The sequence below is a fragment of the Streptopelia decaocto genome, assembly GCF_964273445.1.
Source record: "Streptopelia decaocto genome assembly, chromosome: 23".
In the NCBI taxonomy this organism is placed as follows: Eukaryota; Metazoa; Chordata; class Aves; order Columbiformes; family Columbidae; genus Streptopelia; species Streptopelia decaocto.
Genome location: NC_138678.1, coordinates 5,495,688 through 5,512,839, shown reverse-complemented (window position 1 = coordinate 5,512,839; position 17,152 = coordinate 5,495,688). Strand labels below are relative to the sequence as shown.

At 45.3% G+C, this 17,152-nt stretch overlaps 1 protein-coding gene across 9 annotated transcripts in view; it reads right to left on the bottom strand.

Annotated features, from left to right (window-relative positions):
- The window catches only part of LOC309449352 (lethal(3)malignant brain tumor-like protein 3), a 35,618-nt gene that overhangs the window by 11,671 nt on the left and 6,795 nt on the right, over positions 1-17,152 (bottom strand). For 7 of the 9 annotated variants that reach the window (XR_014185937.1, XR_014185938.1, XR_014185939.1 and 4 more), the window contains exons 2-17: positions 16,277-16,385; positions 15,615-15,786; positions 14,216-14,273; positions 13,086-13,174; positions 11,523-11,627; positions 10,779-10,914; positions 10,190-10,281; positions 9,209-9,360; positions 7,901-7,977; positions 6,431-6,516; positions 4,865-4,975; positions 3,854-3,968; positions 3,649-3,748; positions 2,701-2,877; positions 1,264-1,395; positions 837-898 (exon numbers count right to left, since the gene is read on the bottom strand). Coding sequence is in view for 4 of the 9 variants with exons in the window: in XM_082071417.1 (XP_081927543.1) it covers positions 837-898; positions 1,264-1,395; positions 2,701-2,877; positions 3,649-3,748; positions 3,854-3,968; positions 4,865-4,975; positions 6,431-6,516; positions 7,901-7,977; positions 9,209-9,360; positions 10,190-10,281; positions 10,779-10,914; positions 11,523-11,627; positions 13,086-13,174; positions 14,216-14,273; positions 15,615-15,786; positions 16,277-16,338 (1,726 nt within the window). In the remaining 5 variants the exon portion in view is untranslated. Of the gene's footprint in view, positions 1-836; positions 899-1,263; positions 1,396-2,700; positions 2,878-3,648; positions 3,749-3,853; positions 3,969-4,864; positions 4,976-6,430; positions 6,517-7,900; positions 7,978-9,208; positions 9,361-10,189; positions 10,282-10,778; positions 10,915-11,522; positions 11,628-12,462; positions 12,825-13,085; positions 13,175-14,215; positions 14,274-15,614; positions 15,787-16,276; positions 16,386-17,152 lie in introns of those variants that run through there. The other 2 variants (XM_082071419.1, XM_082071420.1) reach the window with 2 other exon arrangements.

The window sequence follows — 17,152 nt, the reverse complement described above, 5'->3', positions numbered from 1 at the left end:
CCGATTCCACCGTTCCGTGTGAGGTGCACGCGAAGGGAGGGCGGGCAGCCTTCCCGGCCAGCCGCACGGCGCTGGCGGAGCCCCCGCTCCCGCTGCACGAGTCAGCACTGCCTGAAAACGGGTATTAAAAAAGAGCCAGGCACCTGTCCCAGTTTGTGCCTGCTTAGCTATTTTGGATTGGAGACTTATTACTATGTTAAATCCTCCTAAAAGCCTGGTCAGCTCAGTTCTCTGAAATGGCTTTTTATAGTAAATCTGAAAGTTAAGCATATGGTCTGCCAAAGTGATATCAGAAAGCTTCTCTTCAAACTTAACCTGTCATGTACCAGAAAAAACAAAAGGGCATTGCTCTTCCTTTTCATCCTTAGGAGAACCGTATAAAAGTCACCACCCCAAAGTGATTGCGATTATGTTGCTGAAGACTCAGTGGGGTCTGAAGAAAGGAGCTGGTGGAACTCGGACCTTGCGCCATGTTTGGAGCAAGTGTCCCTGGACAGCTCTGCCAGGCTGCCAGCAGAACCGCCACCGGCTGCTCGGGAATGACAATGCCTTGCCCCTTCAGAAGAGTATCCAGCGGTACCAGACATGGCGCAAGCTTGTCTTCTCAGTTCATAAATACAAGGAGCCGCTCTACGAAGTATTAAGCATTTCACTCCTAAGTAATTTCACCCATCTTCCTCATTTTAAAAAAAGAGTGAGTACCATTAACGTCACCTCCAGCACGTGCTTTCTCTTGACTGCGAGTTCAATGACAAGAAGGCTGTGAAGTTTTAAACGTGACTGTGGTATATTGCACATACACGCACACACAGAAAAATAAACAAAATTTAACTAACCTTTCCCATTGCTTTCCTGTTTCACCAGCTGGAACTTTATGTAGGCATGTGAGCAGGCAAGCCTGAAAGCATGAATGGCAAAACATTTCAGAAGATACACAAATTGAGGTAACTTTCCTCTATACAGAGGTTAACAGGACTTGCAGGAACCAAAGAATTTTCCCTGACCTCTCACTCTAAACTAAGGTCTGTGCTATTAAATTCATGGCTAGAACTCAGATTTGAGTTTACTATAGGAAAGAGAGTGCCTAAAATAATGGGAGGAAGGGAGGAGATTCACCATGTCATTCTAAAACCCTATGCTGCAAATCTCTGATCAAACTGGGCTGTTCTATGCTATAATTCACATCTGTATTTCAGATATAGCAGCGGCATCGAGAAACGCAGCTGTTAATGCATGAAAATCCATCACAAAAATCTTATTTACGTTTTGGGTTTGGCTTTGATGTCTGCAGAGGAATCCTCTTCTCCCCAGTCTCTCTCCTGATTGTTTTCCGACTGCTCCGACAGACTGTGAACGCTGCTTGGACACGACTTCTCACTGTCTTGTGAGGATTTTCTGGAAAGACACATAAATGACAGTCGCTAAGCTGACACCCTCTGTGCCCGTCTCCTGCAGGAGAGCAAAGCTCCTTGCAACGGAGAGTAACAACCACCATCTAGTGGCAGCAGCTTTCCTCTCCACCACCGCTGGCACCGTGTAAAGCGCTTTTTCTCTCTTCAGTGCGGATTGAGAGAGATTATGTGAAATAAACTGGCCCCTGTGAACAGAGGCTCTGATCCCACCAGCTACAAGAAGCCCACTGAAGCATGCGTTATGGGGAAATGCAAGATTTCTGAATCTTTGATACATCGGGATAACATTTAAAAGTCTCCATGGCTGAGCTGGATGCATGAACTGAGCTACACAGCTGCCCAAGGGAGGACAAGCAGCCGGCTGTTACCAGACTTGCACACTGAATTCAGACCTCTCGCCATCAGGAAATGAAATACTTAGAAGAACAGAAATATATTATAATTTTAGAGTATTTATTCTCAAGGAACTCCAAAGCTCCTGAGAGAGCTTTATGGTAACAGTGCACTTGAAATGCAATCAGTTCTGGTGCTGAGATAACAAATTGAGACCCCAGCGCAATTCTGGGACGGGACGAGGCAAACTTTGGCCATGGATGCTGGGGAGGGGAGAGAAATATTCCTTTTTGCTGGCCAAATATATCTTGGAAATGTTATAAATCTAAGCAAAACAAATGAACTTTAAAATGTATAAGCCTTCATATACAACACAGACCAAAAGTGTTGCTGGAGCTCATCCTAGTGACACTGGATTTGTACAGACTAGAGGTGACAATAATAAAAGCTGTCATGTCCAGGTCTGTCCCGACACAATTTAACTGCCTCTTGCAGTCCGACAACTAATGCACAAAAGAACAGAAAATACCTGAAGGGCTCAACTTATTGGCCAAGTGATCCACATGGAGCCGTTACACCTGCCAGGGTAGCGCAGCCGACTCCGGGCTGGGCTGCAGCTACAGTTTAATAGTGCAAAATAACCTTGCCTGACAGTTTTAGGACAGGAAACAAAGGAAAATAATATATCTTAAATTGAAACAGCAAGAAAAAAATTTATGAAGACAGAATGCAATTTCCTTTGTTGGACTGTGACCAGAGCGGGAGGATTAAGGAATCAAGAAACCCATTAAGGCACATGAGGGTACAAAAGTGCAGTGCTCTGTGTTAACGGTGTCTGGGGCGCGGGTCAATATTTCAGACAGGTGAACTCAACGCTCTGCTGCTTCTCCGCCAGTTCCTGTGGTTTCCAGCCCTAGAAACGCTGTTTGCTCCCCAAGAACAGGGCTCAGCTCACCCGGACTGGGGAGAGTCCTCCTGGGAAGACGCGCCCGCTCCCGGCAGGAGCGGGGCAGGAGGCTCCGGCCTCCTGGCTCTCTGCAGGCTGCCGGGGGAAGGCCTCTCCCCGCTCAGACGGTCCTGCAGCGAGCTCTCTCTGCTGAGATTCACGTCAGAGTACGGGCAGCCAACTAACCTGGGTCAAAGCAAAACCAAAGAGATGACAATGCACGTTTTTAAGTCATACAGGTGTACCAGCCCCAAGCAGACGTATCCATCAACAAATCCAGAAACAGTGAGGACAAAACCACTCTGGGCGATGCTGTTCCTCAGTTTGAGTTGTGGAAAACCAGGGGACTACCTGGCAGAGTCACCTCAGAGAACAAGCGCTTTTCCTCTGTAACCCGCTTGTCTGAACAATATTTCATGAAATGAGAGTCCTGCAGCTTTCACTCTGAAAAATTCAAAGCTCTTTACCACATTATATGCTACAAGATCTCCAGACCTCCCATCCAAAATGGTTTTCTTGCTCTTTAAAGTAGTTTAATCAAGGAAAACCTTCATTTTCCAAGAGCACATTTCACATCAAAAGGCAGAGCACAAAACATCAGCTAAATCTCCTCACTCTTATACTTTAATAACCTACCCCTGCTCTCTCCCTTTTTAACTGGCTCCCTGAATGCTGCTTGTGTATATTAGTTTACCAAAAAAATATCTTCCATTTAGCTGAAATGTGGAAATTGGAGTGAATTAATCTATGTTGGATTGCTCTGCAGTTGCAATGATTATACTGGTATAAACAGAATTTACGATGAAACAACACATTTAGACACAAGAGGGAGCTGCAATTGCAGTTATAACTATCCAGAATAAACACCCTGAGATCATTTCAGTGCAGGTGCTTGTTGCTGTGTTATTATTACAGACAGCAGTCAGACAGAACCCGTCTAAGATCTCATATACATACGTATAATGTGTTCCGTATCGTGGTCCCCTGACGTGACCGATACCGTGGCAGCCTGGAGTAGGACACGCTTGTCCCACTGTCCCCACTCGATCGACAGCACCTGGCAATAAGGAAATGGAACAGATTCGTCAAATCCCTGCATCTGAAGAGCAGACTGCACTTCAGAAAATTATTCAACGTGACAATATGATGTCAGCTACTTTACCTAGAGGGACTTGCAAAGCGTGTCCAGTTTTTGCACACCAGCCTACTGGATGAACATCGGGGCTGTCTGCATCGACCCAGAAATCGTAATTATGATCCCAACCATCAAAATGAATCTAAAAGAAGCACAGAGTCTGGGTGAGATACAGCTAAGGAGATGACTCAGCTTTTATTTTAACTTCCCCCTTTGTTTCACCTTCTCAGCTTGGGGCTCATTCAGCCAAGCTTTCAGTCAAGCACAATTGTCCTTTGTGCTCAGTGTAACTGTTTGTTTTCCTGACCCCTGTATCTGTTTTACAGAACACCCAGATTCTGGTGACACCGTCAAATCCCAGGGCTGCAAGCAAGCACAGACTAAACCTATGCAAACAGAATTGCTTATTTAATGGTTTTGTTTTCTGAGGATCCCAAAACACCATAAAAGCCAAAGAGTTCCGTAAGTTTTGTACTGAACAAGCTAGAATTTTCTGCTGGATGAAGGAACTAGTAATAGCGCAGATACACATCAGGTTAACAGAGACCAAGGGTCACTGTGGTTTAAAGGGTTATCCATGCAACAAAATTCCCAATGTATGAACTGAGTATCGCACTACGATATATTGGCAGAACTTGACTTTCGCTTGTAATCACAGCGATGAAACCGAGAATCAAACGGCTGATGGAGAGTGAACTCCATTCCTGCCCACACCACCATCCTAGGAAAAAAAACGTTAGGGAGCTTCCAGAACATGAATGCTGCCATCACACAGAAATCACTAAAAGATGGAAAATAACACTGCCAAATGCTATTTCAAAATAGTTACAGTTAAACAGTAACCAGCAATACCAGGCAATTCCATCAGATTTCAACAGGACAAAACAACAGAAATCATTCCAGTCGGGCAGGCCTGCAGGCTAGATCATCTGCAAGGGGCCTGTTCGCTGCTCCTTATACTAAATGGGTATATTTTCTGTACTGCCAATCACTATATTCCTCAGCACAAGGGCCCTGCACTTTGAAGCAAGGTCATACCTTAATGCGATGGTCGTCTTTGTCAACTATTGTTGCCACTCTTATCAAGATGGGATTTCTTCTGTCCACCGCCTCTAACTTCATATTAACTTGGAAGCCGTGGGCAGGACGCTGTAAAAGAGGATTGCGAGCAGAATGCTAAGGAGTCTGGGTGTTCAGAGCCCGGCACCGGCTCGGAATAAAACGCGCTGAAGCTTCCAGCAAGCACTCCAGTGCCTCCGCAGCTCTGGCCCCCGATCCCGCACGGCAGACTGCCTAGGGGGTCGGATCAGACCTTCCTAGAGGATTAAGCCGTCTGTTTGTCCTGGGAGCAGCTCCAGCGGCCGAGTGTCCCACCCGCAGCCTCTAACCTCTCAAACCGCTCTGTAAAACCCCACCATGTTCTTCGGCCTGACGAGGGCTCTTTGCAGCACCCACAGATGTAAACCTCTAAGTAACAGGCGGCGTTTACCAATTTTGCCATTTATCTTTAAATGACTGTCTGCAAATTCCTCCTCTGACCTCCTCAGCTGGGGGTTATGCAGCACTGGATGCTCATTCAGAACACATCCTGCTTCACTTCTGCATGCAAAGGTCAGGATTTTAGCAAGAAATGATAAATTGTGTCTTTGAACAAGATCAGGTTAATGAAAATGTGATTATAATCACTCTTCCCTCACAATCTTCCTCACGCTTCCTCACTGTGGGATGTTATGAGCACAGCTCAGAAAAAGGCCGAGCCTACGCTGGGGAAACAAATGTGTCCTAGTGACCAGTTTCACTCCCTTTCCTGCTCCACTTGTGCTGCAGGATCGAAGACGTTGCCTTCCCAACCCTGGAAAACCTTAATCCAAGGGATGTTTTCGAGTCCAGCTGTGCCGGAGGTAACTGCAGCTGTGGCCTTACGGTTCTCAAAGAGGCAGAACCAGCTGACACTCACCTCGCAACCTGCAGCAACTCAACTGCACACCTGCTGAAATCTAGCAATTATCAAACTGGTCTGGCTGCATTTTTGCCTCCCTGGTTGCTGTTCCTCCCCAGTCCCAGGCAGCTCACCAACAGAACGTGCGGGAGGGCGGCAGGTACCAACCTGCGGCACTAACTTCACCGACAGGAATCAAGACAAGTGTCACAATGGCACAGAAAAGCTTTTAAACATATTGCAACCTTTACAAGGTAAGTCAGCAGTGTGGAAGGAGCTGCTATGAAAAAATCAGCTTTGAAGTAGGAGGGTTTTTTTATGAAGTTATTTTAAAGACTTTTGTTCTGTTTCTGCTCATGGTGAGCTTCCAGATAAACGCACTGAACTCCAATGCAAGAAACAAGAGCGCATGCTCGCAAGCTTGAGAGAACCATCTTGGGATTTAGTCTGCAGGATGATCTTAGTCCAGTCTTGTAGTCTGCTGTGTGTTTTGTTTGAGCAGCAGGGAGAGATGATCTTAAACCAAGGCTCAAAGTAAAAACCCAGTTTCACCCTCTTGGCACAAACGTGGTGAACCACCATCAAATAAAGCACCTAGCAAGAAAGAGCAGATAACAGCAGCTCCCCACCCTCCTGATCAAGGACAATCAAAGAGATTCACCAACCAGTTTGAATGCTCTTGCTGGGGCTGCCTGGGAATTAGTTTCTTCCAAGTATTTCTCCCAAGAGAAGGCTTTGGAATCCTTGTATCCTGAAAAAAACCCAGAGAATTAACACTTAAGTAAGAAAACCCCACACTTATTTTTACAAACAACAGAAAGGCAGCTATGTAATACATCGCTGTTACGCTAATTTAGCGCTGGAAGGTGGTCTGTTTATTCACACCCACCACTGGCAGCACCACAGGTTTCCCTGCCTTCTACCCAGGGCCTCCACCCCGACCTGAAACACCGGAGGGGCTCCCTCCTGTCCAGCTTCACCAATTCTTATTCTCTAGAGAAAGCTGCCAATTAAGAGCTAGTCAGAGTATTCTGTGACATGCGATGGCATCATTAAATTAACTTCCTATTTTATTAACTATTCTGTGTGTGTCTCCGAGACTGCAGAAACTTCTCTTTTCTTGCTACCTACTCACCCATTGCTGAGTAAAACCAGCAAACTGGAGATAAAAGGCTCCAGCGCCGTTACCATCACCTCAGACACCTACATGGGCGCGCTACTCTAACAACAACAGGATGTCTCTGGTAGCTACATTTAAGAAACTCCTCTATTTTTTCCCCTTCCTACTTCAGTATTTTTCGTCCTCAGTACCATTTCCTTCTGGCAGGAGGGTGCAACGACTCACTGCGTAGGACAGTCTGCAAACTGCTGCACGTAAATCTCTCAGCAGAGAAATCGGAACTGAGTGCAGATTCTGCCGGGGGCGCAGGTGAGACGACGCGACCCCCACAGCCTCGGTGCACGTTCCAGGAGCGGGATCAGATGTGGTGGTGATGAAGAATAAGCACTTACAAGCCCTTCTGCATCTGCAGCAAAGGCACAGAGGCCGATTCCTGCGGTGCTGAGGGATCTCGCAGTGCCGCCCACTCTGCTACACCTGCTACGCAGCAGTTACAGAAATTCTTGCTCCCGGGCTGCCAATCTCCAAACAGCAGACATGGTTTTTTAATTGTTGTTACTTTTAAGGTGAATGAGCACTTCCAAGGCCCGAAAACAACACTGATTTTCCTGTAGGCTCTTGTCCCTTTTCATTTGCCAACATTCTCTTCATTTACTGAATTCCAGTGCAGCAGAGATGCGGCTTCAGTTACTCTTTCATTTCCAGAAATTCCATCTTATCTATGAAACTAGGATACTGACTCCTCTTTATTCCAGCTCACCTTAAAGGAAATGTTGCAAATACTTTACAGTTCTTTCCCTTCTGAAATCAAATTCAATTACAAATTACCAAACCCTGCTGCATTTTTTGAAAGAGCCGTGAAACAAAACACAAGAGAGCGGCGCAAAGTATGAACAAGAATAGTTTTCAGTCAGTAAGGAGTATGGAATGGAAACTGTAACTTGCAAATACGTAATTAAGTGGAAGATAAAGCTTGCAGGTTTTTTGACTGAAATAAGTCTCACTTTCAACATACCAGGTGGTGTTGTCAGCGGGGTTCCAGTTTCTTGGCAGTAGCCAACAGGACGAATATACGGGCTGCTCGCTTCACACCTGAATCAAAGAGGGAAAGTTGGCACCAGTGATATTAAAGCAAAAAGAAAAGCAGAATTTCAAATGCTGTCTGATACGCTTTGCTGGGTTAGCAGATGCTTTCAGTGGGTGTGATCATGGTGTAGAAGACAAGCATTACCTCGGTAGAATTTCTCACGCCAAGTTTTCAAGGCATTCAAGCTGCCACAATGATAGGGAAATACAGAGAATAATGTCTGGTGCTTTAAAAAAACCAACAAAAAGCCCCCCCCACGGACCACACCAACCACAGCTCAGCCTGGATCATCCAACCCCAAACGCAAAGGAAGCGAGAAACAAAAACCAAACTGTTGTCCCAAACTAAAATACCATTACGAACGGGAAATTAATTTTAAGGTCTTTGCCAAGAACTGCAGATTATCCACTAATTCTGCTGCAATCTACTGGTAGCTTGTCTGGCTCCCAATGTGATTGCAAGTTTAGCTCTCTGGAGTCCTGAAGGAGGTGGCAGGTCAATGTGAGACAGCCCCTTTTGTCACGTCTGCTCCGAGGAAGGGACCAAAGCAGCCGTTCAGATCTAGGAAAAAACCTGAGTGCTTTCAGCCCAGGTCTACTTTGAAGCTTTGTTTGCTTGCTTTGTGGAATTTCCAAATTCCACACGAAACACGGCATGACAACAAAGGTTCATGGGCTACGATGGTAAAAGAACGAGATCTGAAGTCCTGCAAATGGCGACACCGGTGTTACAAAGCTCTGCATGACGTACTTATGGCAAAGAAAGAAAAGACCCACGTGCCACCAAACAGGTTCCTGTGCTTAAAAAAACAAACAAGAGAAGATGGGGGATAGGACACGGAACACTGATCACATCACTGCCAGTTTGATAAGAACGTGCCTTGTGTTGCTTTCGCAGACAAACTCAAAGAACGCTGCTCCATTTACGTAGGCTGGGTGACACGAACACTCCCTGGCCCGACCCAGGCTGCCTCTCCTCGAACACGTCTCGCCTCGCACGCTTCACGGGGTTCGGGTAACCCCGCGGGGTCCGGCCTGACGAGCACTCACACACAGGGGAAGCTATGGGCAGCTGGCACTTTGTAAAAACCCAAATTAACGATTCAGATCCTTGAAACCTGATTTTAAACCCCAACTTCGGTGACAACATTTGAAATATTAGATAATACCCTTACTGGAAAAGTGAAATAAACCCCAGTCTATTTGCAGATATATATTAGAAATAGAGTCTCTGTACCAGTAGTCGTAACTCTCATCCCAGTTATCGAAATGAATCAGCAGGCGGTTATCCACCATGTCTGTGACGGTTGCAACGCACAACAGCGATGGGTTCTTCTTGTCCACGGCCTCCAGCTTCATTCCCAGGCGAAAACCAGAGGGGGTGACAGGCTGGGGAACAGGACGTCACGAAAGGGAAATCAGCCACGGTCTAGGGCAATTACCCTGCTTCAATTACCCTTATAAACTCATTAAGAAATGGGGCTGTAACCCCAAAACCTACAGCCCAAACCACACTATAGTTAACAGCAAGAGGTCTACAGACGAGATTTCCACAGGTTCTGGCAATGGTTGCTACTATTTCTAAAAAAGAGCCGAAAATTGCAGGTCTGGCCTTAGCGGTGGAAAAGTGAGAGAGCTTTCACGGCACACAGGTGACTCGGCAGCAGAGCTGCACAGCTGGGCCCCGACCCTCCCGAACTCCAGATCTAATCCACCAGAGCATGGCACGAAACGGGAGCGAGTGTTGTACAGGAACTGAGGGTAACAGTCAAAAAACCAACAGTGGGTGCAGGAGAAATGCTCAAGATCCATTGCCTCTAATGAATCCCATGGCGCACATGAGTGTGCTGCTGGAAACCAGAAATTATTTTGGAAATCATTAAATTAGAGGAGAAGTGACACAAATATCTTGACTGGAGGGACACAGCAAAACACTGTTGCAATATATTTAATAAATGGGAGAGTAAATCTTTTCCTCCAGTATTAAGGAGAAAGGGAAATACAAATTATTTCTCTGAAAAGCCGGTGACTGGGAGAAGGAAGAGAAATTGTACTCGTTTCCATCTTAAAAATAAATCACGGCAGGAGTGACTTGCAGGGGATTGTACCACGGCTGCACCTCTGGCACGGGCGTATTAAAAACACGTAAATATTCTGGTCAAAACTCACTTGGCATCAGACCCGTTTCAAACATTCTGTACTCAATATCACCACTTACAGTGCTGAGGGTCTTAAAAAGGCTTTTTGGAGCTGCTTGAGCTTTGCAGTTCTTCAAATAGGAAGTCCAATTAAATTCTCCTTCCTTGAAACCTAGCAAGAGAGATAAAAAGATTGTTCTACACAGCCCCATTACATTCAGATTGGTTTTTCAGAAATGGAAATTACCTGGGAAGAATATGAACTTTGCATGATAACCGCGCTCCTGCAGTCTTCAGGGGTGATACACTTCAGCTAAAACAGCTCTCTTTTTCAGTATAATGTCCAATCATTAATCTCAACCTTGAAATGTTTCCAGGAAATTGAACACAGGCAAGAAGCAAATTCTGAACCCCGGAGAGACTCCTTGCGTTAAATGCTCATCCAATAGAAAGTTTCTAATCTGACTAACAACGTCAATCTTTGGGAATATCAAAAGGAAGCTGTTCTGTCCTTTGGTGATTCGCTGTCTTATTTGCACCGCTTCCCTTGAAGCCTCTCACATAGTTTCACAATGAAATCCAACTAAAAATGAAACATGCAGAGCCAGGACAACTAGTTCTTAGTAGAATTTACAGTTTCTTGTACACCATTCTATTTTTTTCTTGTACCTTTAGGAGGGAGCAGCTTATGCCCTGTTTTTTCACACCAGCCGACAGGATGGATGTCTGAGGAATCAGCGTTAACCCAGAAGTCGTAGCACTCCGGATAACCGTCAAAGTGCAATCGCAGTCTGTACCCTTGGACCTATAACGAGAGGAGCTGTGATTATCATAAAGGGTTATGAAAAAGCTAAAGTAAAACACCAATTCAACACTCCCTCAATATTTAGATCTCTAGACAAAAGTAAATATAAGATCTCATTTATTTCTCAAAATTTTTCCTCATTTGTGTCTCCCGGTTTCCACGCTGCTCCTTCCTCAACAGCTGAAAACAAAACTGGTCAGTGTAACTCCCCTGGCCTCCTATTCCACACTCAGGCACATATTACTGTGTGGCAATATCTGGAGTATGAATGCAGCCCAAGGGCTTTTACGTCTGTACCAGATCAACACAGACTCCACATAACGGAAGCAGTGTCAAAGCACTTTGACTTGCTTGTATTTACTAATTCTTAGGGCCTAATTGCACTGTTTTTTCATATTTGTTCATTGCATGCAATTAATAGGTTGACTATCGTGAGTTACAATTGCATAGAGGCTTAACTATGCAACACTACTCCTTCAGCATCACCCTGAACTCCTCCTAACCATTAATTCATTGAAGTGTTATTATTCTTACGTTTCTACCTTTTACTGAAAAAAATCCTGAATGTACATGGGACTTTTGGAATCGAAAATAAGAAGAGCAACTACCTCAGCCACCGTGAGAACGCAAAACCGAGACGGGTGTTCAGGATCCAGCCCCTCCAATTTCATTCCAACTTTAAATCCATTTCGGCCTTGTGGAAATGATTGATACTGTGAAGGAGGGAAGAAGGAAACATTTGGTTTTAAGTCCTGAAGTCAAATATCTATTGCAGAGCAGTCATCAGATATACTTAAGGCTTCGAGTTTTCAGCTCAGAGAAGAAAATTCTACCACCAAATGATTGTTGCTTGAATGACAGGTAGAGAGATCAATAACGACATGATCACCACATTTCAGATTTACTTCTTATTCTAATTAATCTCTCAAAAACACTGAACCATGAGCCTGTTGCAATTAGCTATGACAGCAGGACAGGGAACTGCTGGAGAGAGTCCAGCGCAGCCACCAAGATGCTGCAGGGAGTGGAGCATCTCCCGGGTGAGGAAAGGCTGAGGGAGCTGGGGCTCTGGAGCTGGACAAGAGGACACTGAGGGGGGACTCATTGCTGGGGATCAATATGGAAAGGGGGAGTGTCAGGAGGATGGAGCCAGGCTCTTCTGGTGACAACCAGTGACAGGACAAGGGGCAATGGGTGCAAACTGGAACACAAGAGGTTCCACTTAGATTTGAGAAGAAACTTGTTGGGGGTGAGGGTGTCAGAGCCTGGCCCAGGCTGCCCAGGGAGGTTGTGGAGTCTCCTTCTGTGCAGACATTCCAACCCGCCTGGACACCTTCCTGTGTAACCTCATCTGGGTGTTCCTGTTCCATGGGGGGATTGCACTGGATGAGCTTTCCAGGGCCCTTCAACCCTGACATTCTGGGATTCTGTGAACACATCTGTGTTCTTCATTTGTTTGCAGCCTTAACCCATATTAAACATTTGGAGTAGAGTTAAAGGCTTAAGAAGAAATGTGAAGCAGAATTGCGAGCGGCTCATTGCACTCACTGCAGCTTCCTGACTCCTCATCGCACTGTGCAAGGTGCCAACAGCCCTTGGCTTGGAGAGCTGAACTTTTCATGTGGGCTGGTGCTCTGGAGCGCAGAAGCAGCTTCACCAAGGCCAAACTCCTCCTTTCCCACCTTCAGACCGTGAGTGAACACAACTTCCACCCTCGCTCCTAACAGCCGCTTCTCACCAAGACAACCCGCAGCATCCAGAGTTAACCGAGCTGCAGTTTTCTCCAAGGGATGGCTGGACAGCGTGTTGTACAACCACAGACAAAGCACAGGACACAGGAAAGACATTATGCTGTCCCTCTCCACCGTTATTTGCAGGTTGCCCCACAGCCCCTTTATCCAGAGCTACCCAAAGCAGTTCGACACAGTCACCGTGAGATGCAACCAGCATTTTTACACCCTGCTCTGGGATGAGACTCACAGGGCAGACGCTTGTTTCCACAGCGCTTCGGGGCGGGAAACAAAACTGCGTGGGTTTTAGTGCCTGTTTGCACTGAAACAGCTCCGAAAACAACCTCTGGCTTGAGGGCAGTCTCCAGTCCTACCTCCGCTGAGTAACTCTGGGATGTTGCCTGAGAAAAACATAGCAAGAGAGCTGAAAAAGCTGCCAACCTCTCTGAACAGTTTGAGGGGAGCAGCTGGCATCCGTTCCTCTTCTAAGTAGGAAGCCCAGTTCCATACCTTCTTCTTTCCAGGAACAACTAAGCAATCAAAAACAGAGAGAAAAATGAATGTTCTCCTCAGCCCCCCCTGCTCTGCCCCCTCCTGCTCCCGCGCACAGCCCAGCGCTGCTCTGCTGCTGCGCCCGGGAGGCAGCGAGAGCCAGCGTGTGAGGAGAGCTACCAGCTCCAGCAGCAGGAAACTGTGCTCATTGCTCATTAAATTATATATATATATATATATATATATCACAGGTCAAATTAATTGTGGCTCCCAGATTGCTGGCAAGCTGCCCATCGAAAGGTGCCACTGTAAATATGGATGAGATATAATGATTTAAAATGGTGGAAAATGGTTCCTTCTCCTGATATTTCACAGAGGAATAAGGGGTTAGATATAAACTAAAAGACAGCAAAAAGAGGCATATAACTTCAGCTGAAATAAACCTAAAATAAAACACATGAAAGACCAAGTGCATTTTTGTTCAGTCACAAGGTTGTTTTTCTATATACATATACACACACATATATTTATAAGCTGCTAATACCACAATGCGTCTACTAGAGAGGCAGCTACCAGCACACAAACAATGGAAACAACAACGTGGGCAGGTGCTTGGATTCATTCTAGTAGGACCATGTTTTAAATGCATATTAAAAATCTGCCCCCAGTTTACATATACTAACTCCTTTAAAGCATATAATAAATTTAACCCATAGGCTATAATCAATCACATGTTGTTTACAACCGATTTTCGATTTAGCATTTGCAGTCTGGGGCTATGAAGCTCTCCAAAGTCAATGGGAAAAAGGTTTTTATTGGCTTCGGTGAGCTCTGGATCAGGCTGCCTCCTCCTAGACCCCCTACGCTGTGCCCGTCACGCAGGCAAGTCGCGTATATTCTTGCTAATGTATTTCATATGACTGACTGTGGTATGAGGGTTATGGACCTACTGAGCTATCTGGAATGTGAAATGAGCTCTACTGTCCTCTCCTCTTCTCTTTACTATCATTCATTTTATAATAGCTAGTAAAAAAAAAATCTATAAACATTAAAGAAAAGAGACTATGAGCTTAGCTCACCTTGTTTTATTGGTTTAGTGTTTCTGCGGCTTTTCATATTATTTGATTTATTCTTCTCCTAGACACAGATATGTTAAAAAAAAGTTTAGCAATATTGGTTTTTTCCTCCCTCTTTGATCATCTCACAATGCAGGTACAATAAGGATGTAACAAGTAACTAACAGGACTATTAGCCAGCATTATTTCCTTGTGAATAACCCTGCAAGAACATTAGTAGGGTATGTTGCATATATATCTTTGATCCTGCAGTATCCCAAAGCACTTTACAAATTATTTAATACACGCTACTAAAGTTCATTTAAATGCGGCTACTGAAGAGCAGCCTGGGCCCAAAATCTCCATGACAATGCACAGGATCTGCCTTCTGCAGCGCAGGATCTCCTGCCCACGTCAGCAACATCGCTGTAATGCTTCCTTTTCCTTTCAGAGGTTCTTATGTCCATCTATGCCAGGGAGTGGATACAGAAAAAAATCAGTTATGAAGGCCCGACAGAAGTTTCAAGTAACTACCATCATAGATGAACAGCCCGGAAAGCGTGGCCTCCCTGTGGGACAGTCCCGGCCAGGGCGCCATTCGCATTTCTTCTGTGTGGATTTCAAACTCATGTTTAATTCACCCAGGGTTGTCATTTCTCACCAAAAAGGGCAAAATCTGAAATGCAAAGCTGCCTGCCAAACACGGCCCAGAAGAGACGGGGGCAGAGGAGGAGAAGTGGGGAGAGACAGAATGCGAGGACTTCGGAAAACTTAGGTACTTTACAACATCTTCTGCACGTCACAGAGAAAAGCTGAGCAACAGATGAGTTAAACTGTTTGTGACATCAAAAGTTTCAGCTTCACTACCAACAACCACCTACCCAGCATCTCTGCACTACAAAAGTGTGTGCAACAGAGCGCAGGTTTGCACAAAGAGAAGTCCCTGACGGGACTTAATGAAAGTTAAGAAAAGATGAGGTCAGGGCTGAGGAACTTGTGTTCATCTGCCATTAACGCAGGTCTCTAGTAGCGCAGAGAGTGTACACGCAAGTACCTATTAATAATAAAAAGCAATCGAACTCCGCGGTTTGACACTAATCTTCAATATCATATAACAGTACTTGACTGTAGTTAGATCAAGTATTTTTGGAGGCGTTTTGATTACTGTGAAGCGCACTTGGTGCGCAGGGCTGTGGCTACAACTGGAGAGCTACAGCCTGAAACGCCGACTTCACACGAGCTGCTCACCCTTCCGACTCCTCAGGCTCCAGAAATGCTCATTACTGATGTAAACCAGGATCAGACCCAGACCATTCTCATGGCTGCGGAACAACCTCCCCCAGCTCCGCTTGCATTGCACAGTGAAATCTGAGACACAGAGCTGTCCCTGCTCTCTAAGGAAAACACAAGCAGCCTCATTTACCTCATCCTCATCTGCGTTTTCCTCATCATCCTCAGACTCCAGCAGCAGTCTTCTCTTCCTTCGGAGACGCTTGACAGGTCTGTCAGCCTCATTCACCTGACAGCCACTGCTGGTATTAAGATTTCTACTATTTCCCCTGTTTCTGCAATCATCTGGAATGTCTCTTGTATCACTAAATATTCAAAATTGAAAACAAAAACAAATTAAAAGTGCGACAATCCTCCTGCAGTGTACCCAGCGTCTCTGCACCTCTTCAGGAGAGTGAGGATGGCTGAGAACCTAAAGAAGCGAATCGAACTGGGCAGACACTTGTCTTTTAAAAGCGCTCCAAAGTACCAGCACAGCTCTCACCAACAAAGCAGCACGGGAGGGGTTTTAATTTTGCCTTTTTACAACAACAGGAAATGAAGACATCAGCCTTATCTGTAGGATGGGGAACTAAGGCATCAAGCACACAACCAGCATTTCTGGGCCGAGCTCTGGAGAGGAGCTTTGCTGGGTGCGGGAGCCTCACGGTACCGGGACGGTCACCGGGATGGTCACCAACAGCTGCGCAGGTAATACGTGCTCCGAGCTCTACTCACAGCAATGCTTCCCTTCAACACAGTGTCCTCTCTAAATGTTTTTAAACACAGACCAGGAAGAACGTGGGGTGCCTTTACCTGTCCCTGTGCTGCTGGGAGCCCGGCTGAGTCCCGAACTTGCCATTCTCAAAGCAATCCATGTGCTCACAGGTTTGGAAATCGGAGCAGGGCACGTTGTCTCTGGGCACTGCAGAAGCAAGGAAAAAGACAGCTCTTAGACTAAGATGCTAAAACTTTGTATTTTTAAACACCTTTCATGCCATCAGTTCTGTCAAAGTCCTTTATAAACTTTCATTAAGTGAATCTCGGTATCCTATGGTGAGAGAAGTAATTATTGTCTGTGCACTGACATGGAGGAAAACCCCTTTTATGTATAATATTTTCATTTCAGAGAAACCCTGCCCTCTGTAGAAGTGATTAAGGGGGATATAATCTCAAGGCTACGATCAGGACACGATGACAAATCTTTTTGTATTTCTTTATTCCTAGTAACCCTCTAACCTGAAAGACAAATGTCGAACAAGTCCATCTTGTTTGGATACTTCTAACAGTTGGTTAAGTTTAAAAAATTCAGCCTTTATATATACTTTGTGCATATGAAAATCCTTCCCAGGCAGCCTCTAAAAATAGTACATTATTGATGGGAGAATAGAAACTATTATTTCTATATCTAGCAAGGGATATATATCAATCTTTCATCTGCATAAAAGCATGAAAATGTAAGGAATAACTACAATATATCATTTATGTTTACTTGCTCCTGTGATGTGAGTTCTTCCTAGTGCAAATTAATTTATGTTCATTATTTTAACAAAACAAAATTGCAGCGGTCCTCATGATCAGGCACCTACACTATCCCGAGGTACAACTGCTCAAGTAACCTCACACGCAGATTGTGCGGGGGGGCTCCTACATACACATCATTCCTATTCCGCATTTAGCGGCACCGTTTGT